At 26.0% G+C, this 16,365-nt stretch overlaps 1 protein-coding gene across 1 annotated transcript in view; it reads left to right on the top strand.

Moving 5' to 3' along the window:
• Positions 1–16,365, top strand: part of LOC114120322 (procathepsin L-like) — a 43,329-nt gene that overhangs the window by 12,910 nt on the left and 14,054 nt on the right. The window contains exons 4-6 of the mRNA XM_027982194.2: positions 2,126–2,236; positions 2,678–2,811; positions 2,903–3,038. Coding sequence (XP_027837995.2) covers positions 2,126–2,236; positions 2,678–2,811; positions 2,903–3,038 — 381 coding nt within the window. The remainder of the gene's footprint in view (positions 1–2,125; positions 2,237–2,677; positions 2,812–2,902; positions 3,039–16,365) is intronic.

Genomic DNA, 16,365 nt, shown 5'->3' with positions numbered 1-16,365 from the left:
CACATGTTGTATTCTTAACAAGAATATAAATTATATAATATATATTTATCATCAATATTCAATATCGACAGTACCTAATTTTATTATTAGATATCTTCGTTGTTACCAAATTTATACAGGTATCTAATGCATACATTTTATTCTTTTATAATGTATAATATAGTAGTTGCAGGTTATCACAAAATGTTACAAAAAAGCTAGCATATCCCGAGGGTCTGTTGATAACGACTAAAAAGTTATATCAAAGTTTAAAAATTATATACCACACTATAGGGATTGTCAGTATGGTATTTGCAGTTATTTATGAATTCACAAAGCGTATATGCAAGAATGAACTAAAACATTTTTATATAAGACTATAGTATACAGTCTTTTTTCATCGGATAAAAAAATTTCTGACATTTTTCATTCAACGGTATCTCAAGTTACCTACTATATATTATACTGTACAACAGGGGTCTCCAACCTTTTTTTACGGTGGGCCAAATTTGGTATACGCTTTGGCATCGCGAGCCAAAATTTTTAGAAATGTGTTGTCTAAAAAAAGCAAAAAAATTGTTGTCTATCTAGGAATAGATAGGTTATGAAATTGAGAAATAAATAAGAATAGATAAGATTTATTTAAAAAATGTATGTTTATTTATATAATTTTTTATTTTATAATTCAAAATTTGTTTTATATATTTTCAAAACAATCAAAACATTAATTAGCTTGGCGGGCCGGTGCAAAAAGCTTGGCGGGCCGTAGGTTGGAGACCCCTGCTATACAACATCGATATACTTGCGTTATTCATATTGCTGATGATAAGACCCCATATTTCAATATAAAGTGCATTATTTTTTGTGTGCTCTAGATCCTAAGACTAAACAAAAAGCTTTAGCGAACAACTGTTCTAGGATAATACATTTCAAGTACATAATTCGTTTTATGTGACAGATCCTTCAAAGGATATGGAAATGAAACAGAATAATTACTTACTATAAACAAGTACTTAATTTGGGTATTTAAAAAGTCGATTTTCAAATGCAGGTGTTTAAAATAAGTGTGTGTATATCATACATATATTATACATGATAAAAATTATGGCATAAATAAACTTACATTGGGATCTTTTATAGTGTAGGTAACATATTTGTGTATTTACTTATAAAATAATAAAATTTTAAATAATTTAATCATATCTCATCTTGTAGAATATATTTTCTGGTTTTTTTTTACAGTACAAAGTGTCCACGGTATGCGAATCAAACAATAAACAGTATAATGTGATGTTTGTTTACCTAGGTATTCTTATATTAATTATGGTGACTGATAATTGATAAACTTTATAGGTATTTTATATTCTATCTTTATGACTAGTTATAAATAGTTATAAAGAAACAATGAAAGTCACAACACATTTATCATATTTTGATTTTAATTCACATGCAAATTGGTTGTAATAATATTTTTTAAGCTTAATGACTGATGTAAATCGAATTTTCAATGTTATTGACAACGAATAAATTATACAAAACTTTATCGAAATAAAAATTTCATATTGACAGTTGTAATACAAGTTTATTGTTTAATTTTATTCAACTCGAAATTTGTTGAACTCACTACTAACACGGAGAGATAAAAAACAGTATTTTTATATTTTATTTTATTGGAAGTATAATTGGTTAAGGAAAAGCAGAAAAAAGTACTAAAATTTTAGCTGTATTACTAATACACATTACCTAGTAATATACACTGCCATTTCCGCTCTACCGCTCAGAATCGTTTTTCGTACACAATGATTTATCATTGAATACAAGTAATATATAAATTGCAGTGACCTACTATTATTCACTCGACTCCTTATATAGTTTAGCAATTATCTACTTGCCCACATTTATACTTTATACTTAAAAAAAAAAAAAATGTTTTTGTAATACCTTAGAAGTTAGGACTAAATACTTATCCCATCGGATAGTTATATTTATTTAACATCTATTTAAAAAGATAGAAAGATGGGTTCTATTCAAAGAAATAAAACTTATTGATCTTTTAAATGTAAATAAATCTTCAAATGATATATTAATTAAGTACTTTTAAAAAGTTTTATTTTTCCAGTTAATGATAATTTTGTATATTTTACAGCCTTTATATCTGTACAATAAACATTTTACTAGTCTTTCGTCAAGAAAATTAATCAAGAGCACAGATATACATACTGATCCGTCACATCATACCAGACCAATTCCAGAAGAGGTACGTAAACATAATTAATTAATTAAATTTTAATTAGAGTTTAGAGAAAACGTTCGAAATGGTTTCTAGCCTGACAAATGAACCTAAGTATAATGGAGAAATTGAGAAATTAAGTTTTTACAAATTCAAATTTTATTTTTGCAGTACTTAATTTTGATTTTTTTTTTCATGTGTTAAAACGTGAATTTACTTTAATTGAGCTAGCATAAAGTATTTCATAAGGTAATGAAAATGTTTGTTGACAAATTAAATATAGAAATAGATGTGATTTTTTTTTTTTTTTTTTGTTAATATTATAACAACATTTTTGTAGGTATTTAATACTGTTATGAAATATGAATTATATCTATATTTTTATGTACATTTTACATTTTCCTCACGGGCTACTTATACGGACAACTGTGTCCGTAAAACCACTAAAGACCTTTTCTCGGTCGATAGGTTGACTGGCGGGAAAGGGGGTTCAACACGCCTGGATGGAATCAACTGGATTGCGGTGCGTGCTATGCTTTCAGCATAGCTTCCATGCTCGAAGGACAGCTGTTTAAAGCTACGGGAAAGTTGCACACGTTAAGGCGAGTATAAAAATAAATGAATAAGAATCAAAAGAAACGAAATCCAAAAGTACAAAAATTGACTTTTCTTGTGTTATTGGGACACATTTAGTTCTCAACAAATCATCGACTGTTCAATCGCATACGGAAATCTCGGTTGTTCCGGTGGATCGTTAAAAAACACACTGCAGTATCTCCAGAGAGTCGGGGGAATTATGCAAGGACTTGAGTATTCATACAAAGCAAAAGTGAGTACTTCAGTTTTTTTACCCAAGAATTTTTTTTTTATGTAATAGGCTACACAGGTAACAACGTACAAACCTAGACGTTTTGTATTTACATTATTTTCATATATTTTGGACTTTGGTACTTACCAAAGAGTGCCAGTACTTATGCACATTAGGGTACAAGTTTGAATTATACTTGTATAATGTGATATCTAGGGCTAGGGACTTCTAGGAGTTTCCATGTTTTTCAATAATCATTCAAAACATAGCTAAGTAATATAGAAATTTGTTTCGTGGTTTTTATTATTTCGTATGGCGTATTAAGTCCGGAAGTAGGCTCGAAGGCCTAGTTCGGACACCTATTTGGCAGAATTTCTAATGGGGCACCCACAGGTTTCTGCCATGTCCCGGGGTGGCATTTTTTAATTATAAGTCCATATTTGAGCATTTTTAATATGAAAATGGTAGTTTTATAATTAAATAAATGTTTTATACAAACAATATTAAATATATTATAATAATTATTTAATAATATAAAAATATATTCAATTTAAAAATGTTTTTTAAAAAGTTTTTTTTTATTTTAGACTAGAACTTGGGTATTAGAAGAATATCAATTATTTATTATGACAAGTTTTTTTACTTTAAATTAAAATTTTATTAATTATGTCTACATATTAAAATAAAAAGGTTTTTATTAAATACTGTTATTTTTTTTTTAAGTGCATATTTTAATAGCATATTTGGTAATTTTTAAATGCATAAATGCATACATATTTTAAGGTTTTTTAGGGAATGAAGTCCCTAGCCCTAGTGATATCAATCATAATATAGCAAGATGGCATGATCCATTTCACAATGGTAACGCGTATATAACACGCAGTTGATATCCGTTGAAGAACATCCGGATTCACGCTCAGCTATTTCCTATCGATTTTGTGTGTTATTGCGAGAGCTAACTTTTGTTTTCATTTTGTGGTAGTTTCCTCTAAAATTCAAAGTTCTATTCAGAGTTATGCCTAAGTGTACTGTTGTCGAGATGTGTCTAAGTTTTACACTTTGCAATTTTAGTGAAAGTTCACTTAATTTGTTTGTTTATTTATTATTCAAATGTTTCATATTTGAGTTTAAATAATGATGCAATAATTGTTATTTAAAAAACAATAACTAACGATATTTGTTTAACTTTTTTTAATGTAAATTTAAGAACAGTATCGAACTAGTGTTTAATTCTAATTATAATTACAGTAATATTTTTATAATGATACTTAAATAGTATTGATATGATCTGTGTTGAAATCCTAAACATTAAACAAATCGTGAATTAAATATTATAAGTACCTATTTAATATCTACTATACATAACTCATTATGGCAGTTAATATTTTGATTTGCAGTTTTTTTAGCACCCAACATTATTTATCGAAATTTTAAATAAAAATTCTTAGATAAATCAAAAATTTCATCTATTCATGAATAATTTAAAAAAGTAAAAATATTTTGAAAGTTTTAACTGTATAGTGTATATAGATAACACTAATATAAACATTTGATGAGAATTTCAAGTATTTACAGTGATTCGTTTTTGAGTTACAACAATATATAAAATTGATTTTTTTGAAAACTACTGGAAAATTCTTACTTTTGACTTCTATAATTAACTAATTATATTCATTTAGCCGTTGGAAACTACCTCTGAAGTTTTAAATAGAAGCATTTTTTCGACAAGTTATGCTGTACACACTACACACACACACAAAGAAAAACACTCATCGTTGTAAAATTAATACATTAGTCACTTAGTTCAAAATGTAAAAGATAATTCTAATATCTACTGCCTACTTTAACGTAACATTAAGAATTATATATAACGTAAGAATGTAAGAATATAATATTTTAATCGACTAAGCAAAAGTCACCAGCAAAAATAATTATCAAAGAGAACTTAGTGACTTTTTAAATAAAATAAAATGAAATATTATTTTTATGATAAATATTATTCAAAAGACAATCACAATTATCAAGTTATGGATTAATTTTAGTCACAAAAAAAGAAAAAAAAATGATATTATAAATTAATAGGTATACATAAATATAATTTTCTTCTTGATGCTGCAGCCTATTAGTGCGATTAATATTCATATTTTTTTGTTTATTTTTTTAAGTACCTACAACTGTGTTCTATTTTGAAGTATCTGCGGTAGTAGACATACCTACATGTATAAGTAGCTGTATGTATATTTGATTAAAACTTATACCCATGTATACACTATACATACAGGTCCAACTATGTCCGTCTCGAGGCATTGCTTTAAGGCACCATGTGTCTAAAAATAATAAAGCTCAAATCCCATCAAAACTTTCAGCAGTGTTTAGTCGACCAGCTGCGTATTTCAACCCTTATATTATATTTATTTATGTTCGTATACTGTGTACACAGTACGCACTATACATTATTTTTCCCATCTTTCCAGAGTGGTTCCAAAATTATACGGAGGGGGCGTGTATTGTTTGAATTTTTTCCCGACGTTACGATAGAAATGTTATTATTAAAACTGGAATGAGAAGTGAATACGCACTTCCTCAAGATAATATCTCAAAATTAAAATGCATAATTATGTCATATTAATTAATATTGTATTTAATCCATTTGGTTAATTACTAATTAGTCTATGGAACCTCTAAAGAGGCGTAGACTTGTACATAAATCATGTATTTCGTATAATATGTTAATAAAACGCAATATTTTCGTAATAATCGTAGTTCACTGCTTATTGCGTTTTTTCCAAACTTGATAGTTCATAGTTCTATTACAATAATGTGCAGTATGCATGTCATTAAAACTCCAAATGGATTATAATGACTTATAGACTACTTCATAACGTATCTACTATCTATTTTTTTTATTCCATAAAGCTCATGTGTACAATAGATGGACATTTATTTATCTTTAGATATGACTTAATCAAAGGAAAACATTAACCATCTCGCCATTTTCTTGACAAATATGGATATTATATTAAATGCTTTAAATTTTTAAAATCAATAATTTGATTTTTTTGTAAATACTTGTAAAGAGTGTGTGAGATATAATAAAGTCCCCCCTGATGGACTCCACTTTATAAAAGTGTTTTGGGAATTATTTATTTTATCTTGATGTTTTCTATTTGATAGATATAAACATATAATAACTTTTAATCTGGTCCTTTAATACCAACATTTTTAATATTTTGTTTTAATATAATATGTTCAATAGTATCAATTGTCTTAACTAAATCTAAATAAACAGAAATAATATTTCCTAAAAAATGATCCTAAAATAAATATATAATAGTTTATAAAAAAAATTAAAAACTGAAAGCGTTTATTGTATACATGAATTTAGATATTTTTAAATATTAAATATAATATCCAGCACCACGGTTGTGGCGCGAGCTAAGTAAAAAAAAAACAAAATAATAACTGCACAACGGTGTGTGTAGTATAGCACGGGTGGCCAAACTTTTTTTGGTCACGATCTACTAAAAAAATACTTCACTTTTGAGGATCGACTTCTATAGAAAATTTTTTTTTATCATTGAATAATTATAATTATTAAGAAACATATAGAACGCGTGGCCCTAAAAATAAATTCTTACATGATCGACTTTAAAATTGTCCACGATCGACTGCTTGGCCGCCCCTAGTGTATAGTATATCGAAGCAGGAGTTGTCTATTTAAACTGTGTAAAATACAGATAAATTTTTTATACGACATAATTAATTTTCTACTTTATCAATTAACTCTTGGTAAACTTTAAAATATCAGAAATATTGTGTATCGCGTGCTTTTGTAAAAATCATCAAAATCGTACTTTTAGAAATTCAGTTATAAATGAAAAATGCGAATTTTTTCATGGAAATTTTTATTAAATTCAGAATCACGGCAGCTGTTTCTAGCGTCGCCGTTGCCATGGATAAATAGATAGATAAAAATAAGTGATATCACAACAAAAACCCTTCGTAAAGTACGTGTAAAAATGGCTAAGTTAAAAAAATATATTAGATCTTTAAGCACTATAAAGATATGATATAATGAATAAATACAAAGTATATTGAACTTAATAAGTAAACTAATTTTGTTTCAATAATTTATTTACTCGGCGAGAAATTATTTCTTTAAAAAACAAAGTGTGATGAACAAAATAATTAAAGGCGATGGACTATTAAAATATAACTTATTATTATTTAAAAAATTGTAATATTAATCTTTTTATACTGTTCTAAATAATGCATCGCCAAGTAAATAAATTATTGAAACAAAATTAGTTTATTTAAATTCAATATACTTATCATTTATTCATGATATCACATCTTTATAGTGTTTAAAGATCTAATATTATTTTTACACGTTGTAGTTTTCGAAGAGTTTTTATTGTGATATTATATAGTTATACAAAAAATAAATAACAATACTATTTGAATATACACTATACATGATTGCAGATAGCACGTAATATTGGAGAAATGTGTATGGGTTGGGTTAAGTGTAATGAATTAATCATGATGATTACAAAGCACATATTATATTATATACATACGTACGTACAACCTACATCAAATAGTAATTTTATTTAACATTTTAAACAGAATGGCCCGATATAACCCGATTCGCGTGTATAAAAAATATCAACAAAAACGTTAACGAACGTTAACTTGAAAACAAATAAAAGGGATCCCAACAATTTGAATGGACTTTTTGTGTGTACATGATTTCCGGTTGGGTAGGTCATACTGATCAATAAAAATATGTAGTAGTAGTAGAAGTATACTTCCTTATAAGCTTTAGTAAAACAAACAGTTCGAAATCTAGGCTAAAACCACAAAAATCCTGATTAAATCGGGATAATGTATAACAATCACTACAGAGTATAAACCCTTCTTAAATAAAGTGAGGTGTATTAGTTGTAACATTTTACCAACGGAATGCGTATACTGGTTTACTTCCATGAAGCCAAGTCTACAATCAGGGTTAGGTTAGGTCACAGAGACTATTTCAGAATTATTTAAAACAATTAAAACTAATTTTTAATAATTCGAGGATAGTACGAACAATATCCGGAGTAAGAATTTGTACTTTTCTTAGCATTTGAATTTGTTATTGGCCTCCAAATATGATTTTTTTTTTTTAAATATTATCATATTTTAGAAATCAAACATTATTGTTATATTTCGTAAGTAGTATTTTTTCGGCTTAAATTCTCTTAAAATCATATACTTGTTTTCGTATTTCTTAAGAAAGGTACCTATCAAATTTATGTAAATATTTTAAATTTGAATCACTCTTTACTCTCAAAGATGTTTGTATAATATTATTATTTAGTAGTATATGGGTATAGACACGATGGAATTAAAAATCACGGTGATATAGCTTACTTTATATATTGTATGGTAACTGGTCGATAGATAATAATTAATGTAAGTTATTCTATGAACCCATAATGTGATGAAATAAAATATAGCCAATATAGATTTCAAAAAACATTATTAGAGCCGCATTCGAAACAATCCATTTCCTAGTTTTTTAATATCTCAGTAAATATACCATGTGAATTTTTACTTGTAAACGTGACAAGTGGATGTAAAAAATAATACTTGTATAAAAGTACTTTTTCATTAAAAATAAAAAAAAGTGGGCAAGTGAGTACCGCTCTGCTGTACATTAGGTGCCGTATGGATCATTATTATATATTATAGGAGTGTTAAATTTGAATCCAATGATAGTTATCATTGTATACGAAAAACGATTCTGAACGAAGATGATTTGTCAGCCTAGGATATAATTTCTAGTGGTTGGTAAAAAAGGTGGTTTAAAAAAACCAGCTTATATTAAAAAATATTTTGAAAATTAAATCACGTAAAGAAAACGCGAATCTTAATAACTGGTAAAATTTTCAAGTATCTACGACTTATACTTTTTGAATAATAACAAATATCAAAAATCATTTGAGGCTAAACTGTTATTTAACTCGGTTTTTGTAAAAATTTAAATTTCAAACACTCATAAAATTTTTTTGTCTGAATCCGGTAGAGTTTTTTTTACAGATATTTGAAGAAAAATGTATGGAGAACCTTGTACCAAATTTTCAAAACTTAGTTATAAAAGAAAAAAATTTTATGATTTTTCAACTTCAAAATTACTTGCAAATTTTCGCGTTTTCGACAGATTTCGTAAAAATTTGAACTAAAAACGCTTATAAAAAAAAATTGTGACTAACGATTTTTAATTTTTTTTAGCTACATTAAAAACAACTCATAAGGAACCTTGTATTAAATTTTCAAAACTTTTTGGTCATCCAAAAATTTTTTATCGACACTTTAAAAAAAATTTCTCAAAAAAATCGAAAATTTCAGTGGTCTATAAATAACAAAAAAAGTCAAAATTTAACTATATACGGATACTACTGACATTAACATTTGGTGAAAATTTCAAGTATTTTCAGTGATTAGTTTTTGAATTACAACCATAAAAAAAAATCGATTTGGTCGAAAACTGGTTTTGCGTAAAAATTGCCGTTTTTCCGTCATTTTTTTTTTGTTTTTCTCGATTTTTTTGAAAACTGTTGGAAAATGTTAACTTTTTACCTCTATAATGCACCAAGGATATTCACTTTTACATCGGAAACCACCCCCATTGTTTGAAATTGGAGCATTATTTCGACTAGTTATGCTGTACACAGACACAAAAACAAAAAAAAAAAACACACACCATTGTAAAATCAATACATTCATCACTTCGTTCAGAATCTAAAAACTTATTTACTTTGTAGGTAAGTATACAACAATATTTTAATTAGTGGAATTTGGCCATCTGCTTTAAAACATCGAGCTATGAACTCTGGTAAGAATATTCCAGTAGCAACTTAGTTTAGATCGTCAAACCTGGAAATGTCAAGTGTGGGTACACTTACCCATGATAATTACTGATAGTCGTAACTCGTAGGCACAAAGCCATATTTTTAACATAGGCCATATGGTAGACAGAGACTGAGAGATTCACACATTATAGTTAAGCATGCAATTGTATATCATAAAATCACTGTACAGATATTACATGTAATGTGTGCACATACTGTTGTTTGACGTACTATGTACGAGATTTTGGTAGTGCGTGTGGATATCAGTGTCCATTGATAGTTTGATTTCAGAAGTGTCTTTGTGCTGTGGACAGCCCAACTCAATGAGAGCTCCCCTAGCTTTGTAACGCAGAACTTCTTGTTTGGTGAAAGGTAGGATATAAGTATAATTTGATCTCCACGAGTCAGTATGTTAGCTACAGTACGTATGTGCTGAAGTCGCAGTAGATTAGATTCAAGTAATGGTCTTTTGATTGTATTCGGTTCATAATACAATATAATAATTAAAAGAAAGGAACTAATCGGAAATATAATGTAAGTAATTAATAAAAAAAAGGCCTTAAATGAAAAACCATTTAACGTTGAAAATAATAGACTTCACTTAAAGCTATTTATACTGGAAAATGAAATACCTCAAAGTTTACTCATTAGCACCACACTATTTTTAATTACAATCTACAGCGTTGTTATTAAACAGATACCTAGCGAAAATGTCCCTTTACGTATGACTTACACACAAAAGCTTAAATATATATATATAAAACAAGCTCTTTCACTGTTCAATTAATCTAACTAAATGATAAAAAAATCAGGTTTATCCTTTTCACCAGAAAAATCAAAATAAATTTTATTTTCAAACAGCAAAAACCAAACACTACGTGAGATAATAAACAAATTTATAACATCAAAATAATAAGCTGATTTAAAAGTAGCTCAATAAAAAATACACTCATAATTACAGATGAACTTTCTCTAAAATATAGTTATAACAAATAATTACTAAATGCAATGCATAACCAAAAATCAACTTATCAAACAATCAATGTTTATTTCAAGAGGGTATCCATAAAAGTAAATAATGAAGGGAAGTAAAATATCGTATACATTTTTCCGATCTCCCTCCTGAAATAAACACTGCAAACAATATTCTAATCCGTCTCACCAATACTATTAACAGCGACAGCAAACATATAAAACCGATGCACAAAAGAATAAATAATATCACAATAGCACATAAAATCAACTTCAAACATTTCTCTAGATCAAGACAGTCATCAAACAAACATTTTTATTTAATAAATACATTTTGAAAACTATTTTAGCAAAATACACTATAATACTATACATAGCAAATCCAAAACGTTTTATTTTTATTAATATTTAACCAATTTTATTATTATTATTAATATAATGACCAACTATAGTTATTAAAATGTATATCCAATGTCAGTAATGATCAAGTAGTCGGGGCTTATTCCTTAATAATAATAAAAACAAGTTTAGCTTTCTCGAAATCAACAACTTTAAAAAATACTTTCTATACCAATGGTGGGAATTGAAAATTAATTTATTGGCCCCTGCTTATCATAGATTTTAAATAATATAATTACGTGTTACTTACAATACAAAATGATAACATTTTAATATTGATAAATGTATAAATTATTTATTTAGTAATATGACATGAATTTATTATACTTGAGATTCGTAAATACCAAAAAAAGGAAATATAAGTACCTAGATATTTGCTCTCACCAAAATACCACTACAGAGCAAATAATGTTGCCTATATATAATATGACATATTGACATTATACAATGTTATATTATATGGTTTATTGATGTTTGAACGCGACGCAAGTTACATAATGATGTTTAAACAGAATCAAATGTAAACCGTTGTGATTATTTGTGTGTGTATTTTTTCCCTCGACTATAATTAAATATGAATTAAAAGCTCTTACTTATGTAATATGTATGTATAGTAGTTAGTTGAGCACTGCAGTTTTGTGGTTCCTAACCTAATACCGTATTTCATTAATTTAATTATTGCATAATTGCATTTTATTGGGTTATAAAGTAGGCGGTATTAATCAGTCGAATAATTTAATATTATTAAATTGTGTTAGTAAAAATAAATAGTATAAATAGTTGAAAAATACTGCTGTGACTTTTAATTTTCCGCCAAATAAAACAGATTTTCTTTTACAGTTGGCTTATTAAAAACACTCACAAATAATAAAATAATAATTATGACATATTATGGCATGTGTATTGCGTATAATATCAAGAAATGTATGTTTTTTTTTTAGCTTTTATTCATATGTTTTGAGTGAATTTAGCTGGGCTGAGTTGGAAATGTTGTCGAATTTACCAACTTAAATAATGTACATAAAAAAATTTCCTATATAAAAGCATACTATACGAAATTAATTGCTTTTTTACTTTCGTTAATTGAAGATAACTATACGTAGGTACTTATCGTGTAGTACCTTGTTTTTATTTTACTCATGGAATACATTTGGAAAATTAAAACGGAAAACATTTTTTTTTTGGATTCTGAACAGAGTGATGAATGTATTGATTTTACAATGATGCATATTTTTTTTTATGTCTGTGTACAGCATAACTAGTCGAAATAATGCCTCGGGGGTGGTTTCCTATGGAAAAGTAAGTATCCTTGGTACATTACACACGTCAAAAGTAAACATTTTTCAACAGTTTTTAAAAAAATCGAGAAAAACAAAAAAAAAGTGACGGAAAAACGGAAATATTTTGAAAAACCAGTTTTCGACAAATCGAATTTTTATATGGTTAAAACTCAAAAACTAATCACTATAAATAATATAAATTTTCACCAAATGTTTATATTAGTGCTATTTATAAACAGTTAACATTTCAAAATAGTTTGACTTTTTTGAGTTATTTATAGACAACTACAACTTTCGATTTTTCTGAGTGGCAATAAAAAAATGTCACAATTTTTTTTATAAGCGTTTATAGTTCAAATTGTTACGAAATATGTCAAAATCACGAAAATTTGCAAATAATTTTATAATTGAAAAATTATAAAAATATTTGTGTTTATATCTAAGGTTAAAAAATTCAACACTAAGTTTTATCCAAGTATCCCTTCAAGCAGCTATAGAGAAAACTCAAAGCATCATTATAGGAAAAATTTTATGTGTGTTTGAATTTTACATTTTTACGAAATCACGTAACGATAACGATTTATCTTCAATCGAATTTAAATATTTGTTATAATTCAAAAAGTATAAGTCGTAGATACTTGAAAATTTCACCAGTTAGTTAGATTGGAATTTTCTCCACACGGTTGAACTTTCAAAATATTTTGTTTATTTTAATATTATTTATAGTCATTTAAAATATTTGTTTTTTTTTATTTATATTGATAAAAAATTTAGCCCAGTCAAAATACTTGATAGTTTAATACAAAGTTCCTCATGAGTTAATCTTATGGTGATTCAAGAATTATAAGAATACATTTGTATATATGATACAAAGCATTACAATACATTTTATTGACATTTGAAGTTCAAATATTGACAAAATCATAAATATTTGCAAATTATTTTGTAAGTATAATTCATAAAAATTTTTGCATAGGTAGCTACGAGTTGAAAATTTAATACAAGATTTTTCATAAGTTTGGCTTACAATAATTATAAAAGGACTTAAATGGTGTTTGTATTCAAGCCATTAAAACATAAACTACCTTTTTCCCCAACCACTGGAAATTTTATCCTAAGCTGACAAATTATCTACGCCCAGAATCGTTTTTCGTATACAATTATGATACCTATCATTGGATTCAAATTTAACACTTCTATAGTATATAATAGTGATCCACAAGGCACCTAATGTACAGCAGAGCGGTACCCACATTTTTTTTTTTGTTTTTTTTCTTAAAAAAGTTGTTAATATTTTTTATTAGTCATTGTTATATTCTAATCTTCTAATTTTATTCAGATTGTTGTCACTTAGTTATACGTTTTGAAAATGTAATGCTACATTTTTTCTTGTAATTCGTCTTATAGGTCCATAATAAATAAAATAAATTTAATATAAATATGGTTATGTATTTATTATTTTATAATAGGTATTTAACAGCACAATCAACTTTAATGGATAAAAAATTATTTATGAATATCAATAATTCAATAGAAGAAATTTGTTAGAATTACCTGAAGTTAATACATCTCTGACTTTATGTGAATCCAACGTAGAAATTACATTAATAAAAAAACATACAATTATTATTCACTGATTTTCAAATTAATGTAACACTAGATGAATTTGAAACAGCACAGCTAAAAAATATTTTTAAAGTACCTAATTTATTTTTTTCATGATTACCTATTGTTTTAATAAACTATTAAATAACATGTATTTTCTTTAATTCGGTTTTTTTCAATTGGTCATTTTATTTTGATTGTTTTTCCTGCTTCTGATTTTATTTATATGGAAACATTCCAATTTTATTAAATAATTCAATTTTTTTTTTTTGCAAACGAATCAGTATTTGTTGGCTTTTTGTCGCTTTTTTGGATAACATCCAAAAATCTTAACTTAGTTGCTCTATTCGACGAAGTTCATTACAAACAAATATTGCACTGTTAATAAATTTCATACGTTTAAAATCTATCAGTTTAAGGTGAAGTAAAAATAATAAATGTAACAATAATAATGTATTTTTACTATTTTCCAACATTAAATACATTAAAATATTATTAAAATCTAACGGAACGTGAATATGGATTTTTTCATACAATAATAAATCACTAGGTACCTACTAATAAATTTATTAATTTTTTTTTTTTTTAAAGTTTTCGTATGGATAATAATTTAAGATATTAATTTGAAAGTAGGTATAAATTTATTTCTTGTCAAGAAATAATTTTTAATTTTATTTTCGTAAATAATGTGTTTGAGAACTCGAAAATAATAGTAAGTTCAAAGCCATATGAGCTAGTCTTAAATATAGGTATAAAAGATTACATTTTATTCAACAAAGCTTTTCAATTTATCTTCTATTTCTACGGCTGTCTCCACTTGGTTTACTTGTCAGGCCAGTTTAAAACGATTACGTTAGGTATCACGAATCGTATACTCGAAAACCCAATCTAATAAGAAATAAATATTCCGTTTTGGGGGTTATCTATGTTTTTTACTGAATAATCTTTCACCTTACATTCCATTTTAAAATTTTTTTCTTTGTATTTTTCAATATTGAATTTTGTCTATAACTATTATCGTAGGTATGTTGTTAGTTTCTCGTTGTGAGTGTTTAATGTTTATACCAGTATTTATAATATTGCGAATAAAGATAAAAAAATAAATATTTTACTATATTACACATGTTATTGTTTGAAATGTAATTACCTACTTATTTAAAATTTTACTTTTCAGCTTTTTTAAAATTCGTTGTTTAAATAAATTTAGTAGATAATTTGTGAATTTATTAAAATAATACAAGATAAGTTAAAATATATCCGATTATATAAATATACTATTATTATGTGAATTATGAAATTATTTAAATATTTAAATTTAATATTCACGCACGTCGGTATTGAGGTAATTATATCATCTAAATATATTTATTTTTATAAAATTGAATTTTTTGCTTAAATCTGAAACGTAAATGTTAGTTATTTTTGATATCTCAATAATTATTTCTTTTATTCCTAACAAAAATACACTCTTAAATACGTCGTTATAATCATTGGAGTAAAACGGTATATAAATGAAAATATATAGACAAGTATTTAAATTATACTTCTCGAATTTAAATCTAGTTTGCCTTATCCAGTATATATATATAAGTCTACATTATTATTTTTAAAAAATAAATAAATAAATTTGAATAATTTATTTAAACATCAAAAGTCTTACCAAAATGATATATATAGGGATCAAATACAAGATGCTACATCAATTTTTACTTTTAGAAACATGATACATTTTTATCAAACAACTAAAAATATGATATACATATCAAAAACACATAAATATTATTTACAATCATATTATTAACTTTACTTTGAATTAAAATTAAAAACATAAACTTATACATATCACATATATCCGAAAATATTTAAAGTATACATTATTTAACACAGTTTGAACTATTAAATCATTATTATCTATTATTGTATTACATTTGTTTTGGTTTTCTTTAATATATACATTTTTAAATATTAATTACTTGATTATGACATCAGAAATTTGAAATACACTTAATAAATCCATGTATATCTGTTTATCGTTTTAACACGCCATGCAAATAGTTTTCAAATCACTTATTTCGACATTCTTAAAATATTTTCATCTAATATATAGCCGAAATTTCTGATGGAAGGATTTGAGATTCAGATATATTATTACATATTCTTTAAAACAAATAATAAAATATATGACATAAGTTTAAG

Source organism: Aphis gossypii, chromosome X, assembly GCF_020184175.1.
Source record: "Aphis gossypii isolate Hap1 chromosome X, ASM2018417v2, whole genome shotgun sequence".
Taxonomy (NCBI): Eukaryota; Metazoa; Arthropoda; class Insecta; order Hemiptera; family Aphididae; genus Aphis; species Aphis gossypii.
Note: the sequence above shows the minus strand (reverse complement) of the source record. Positions and strands in the feature narration are given on the sequence as shown.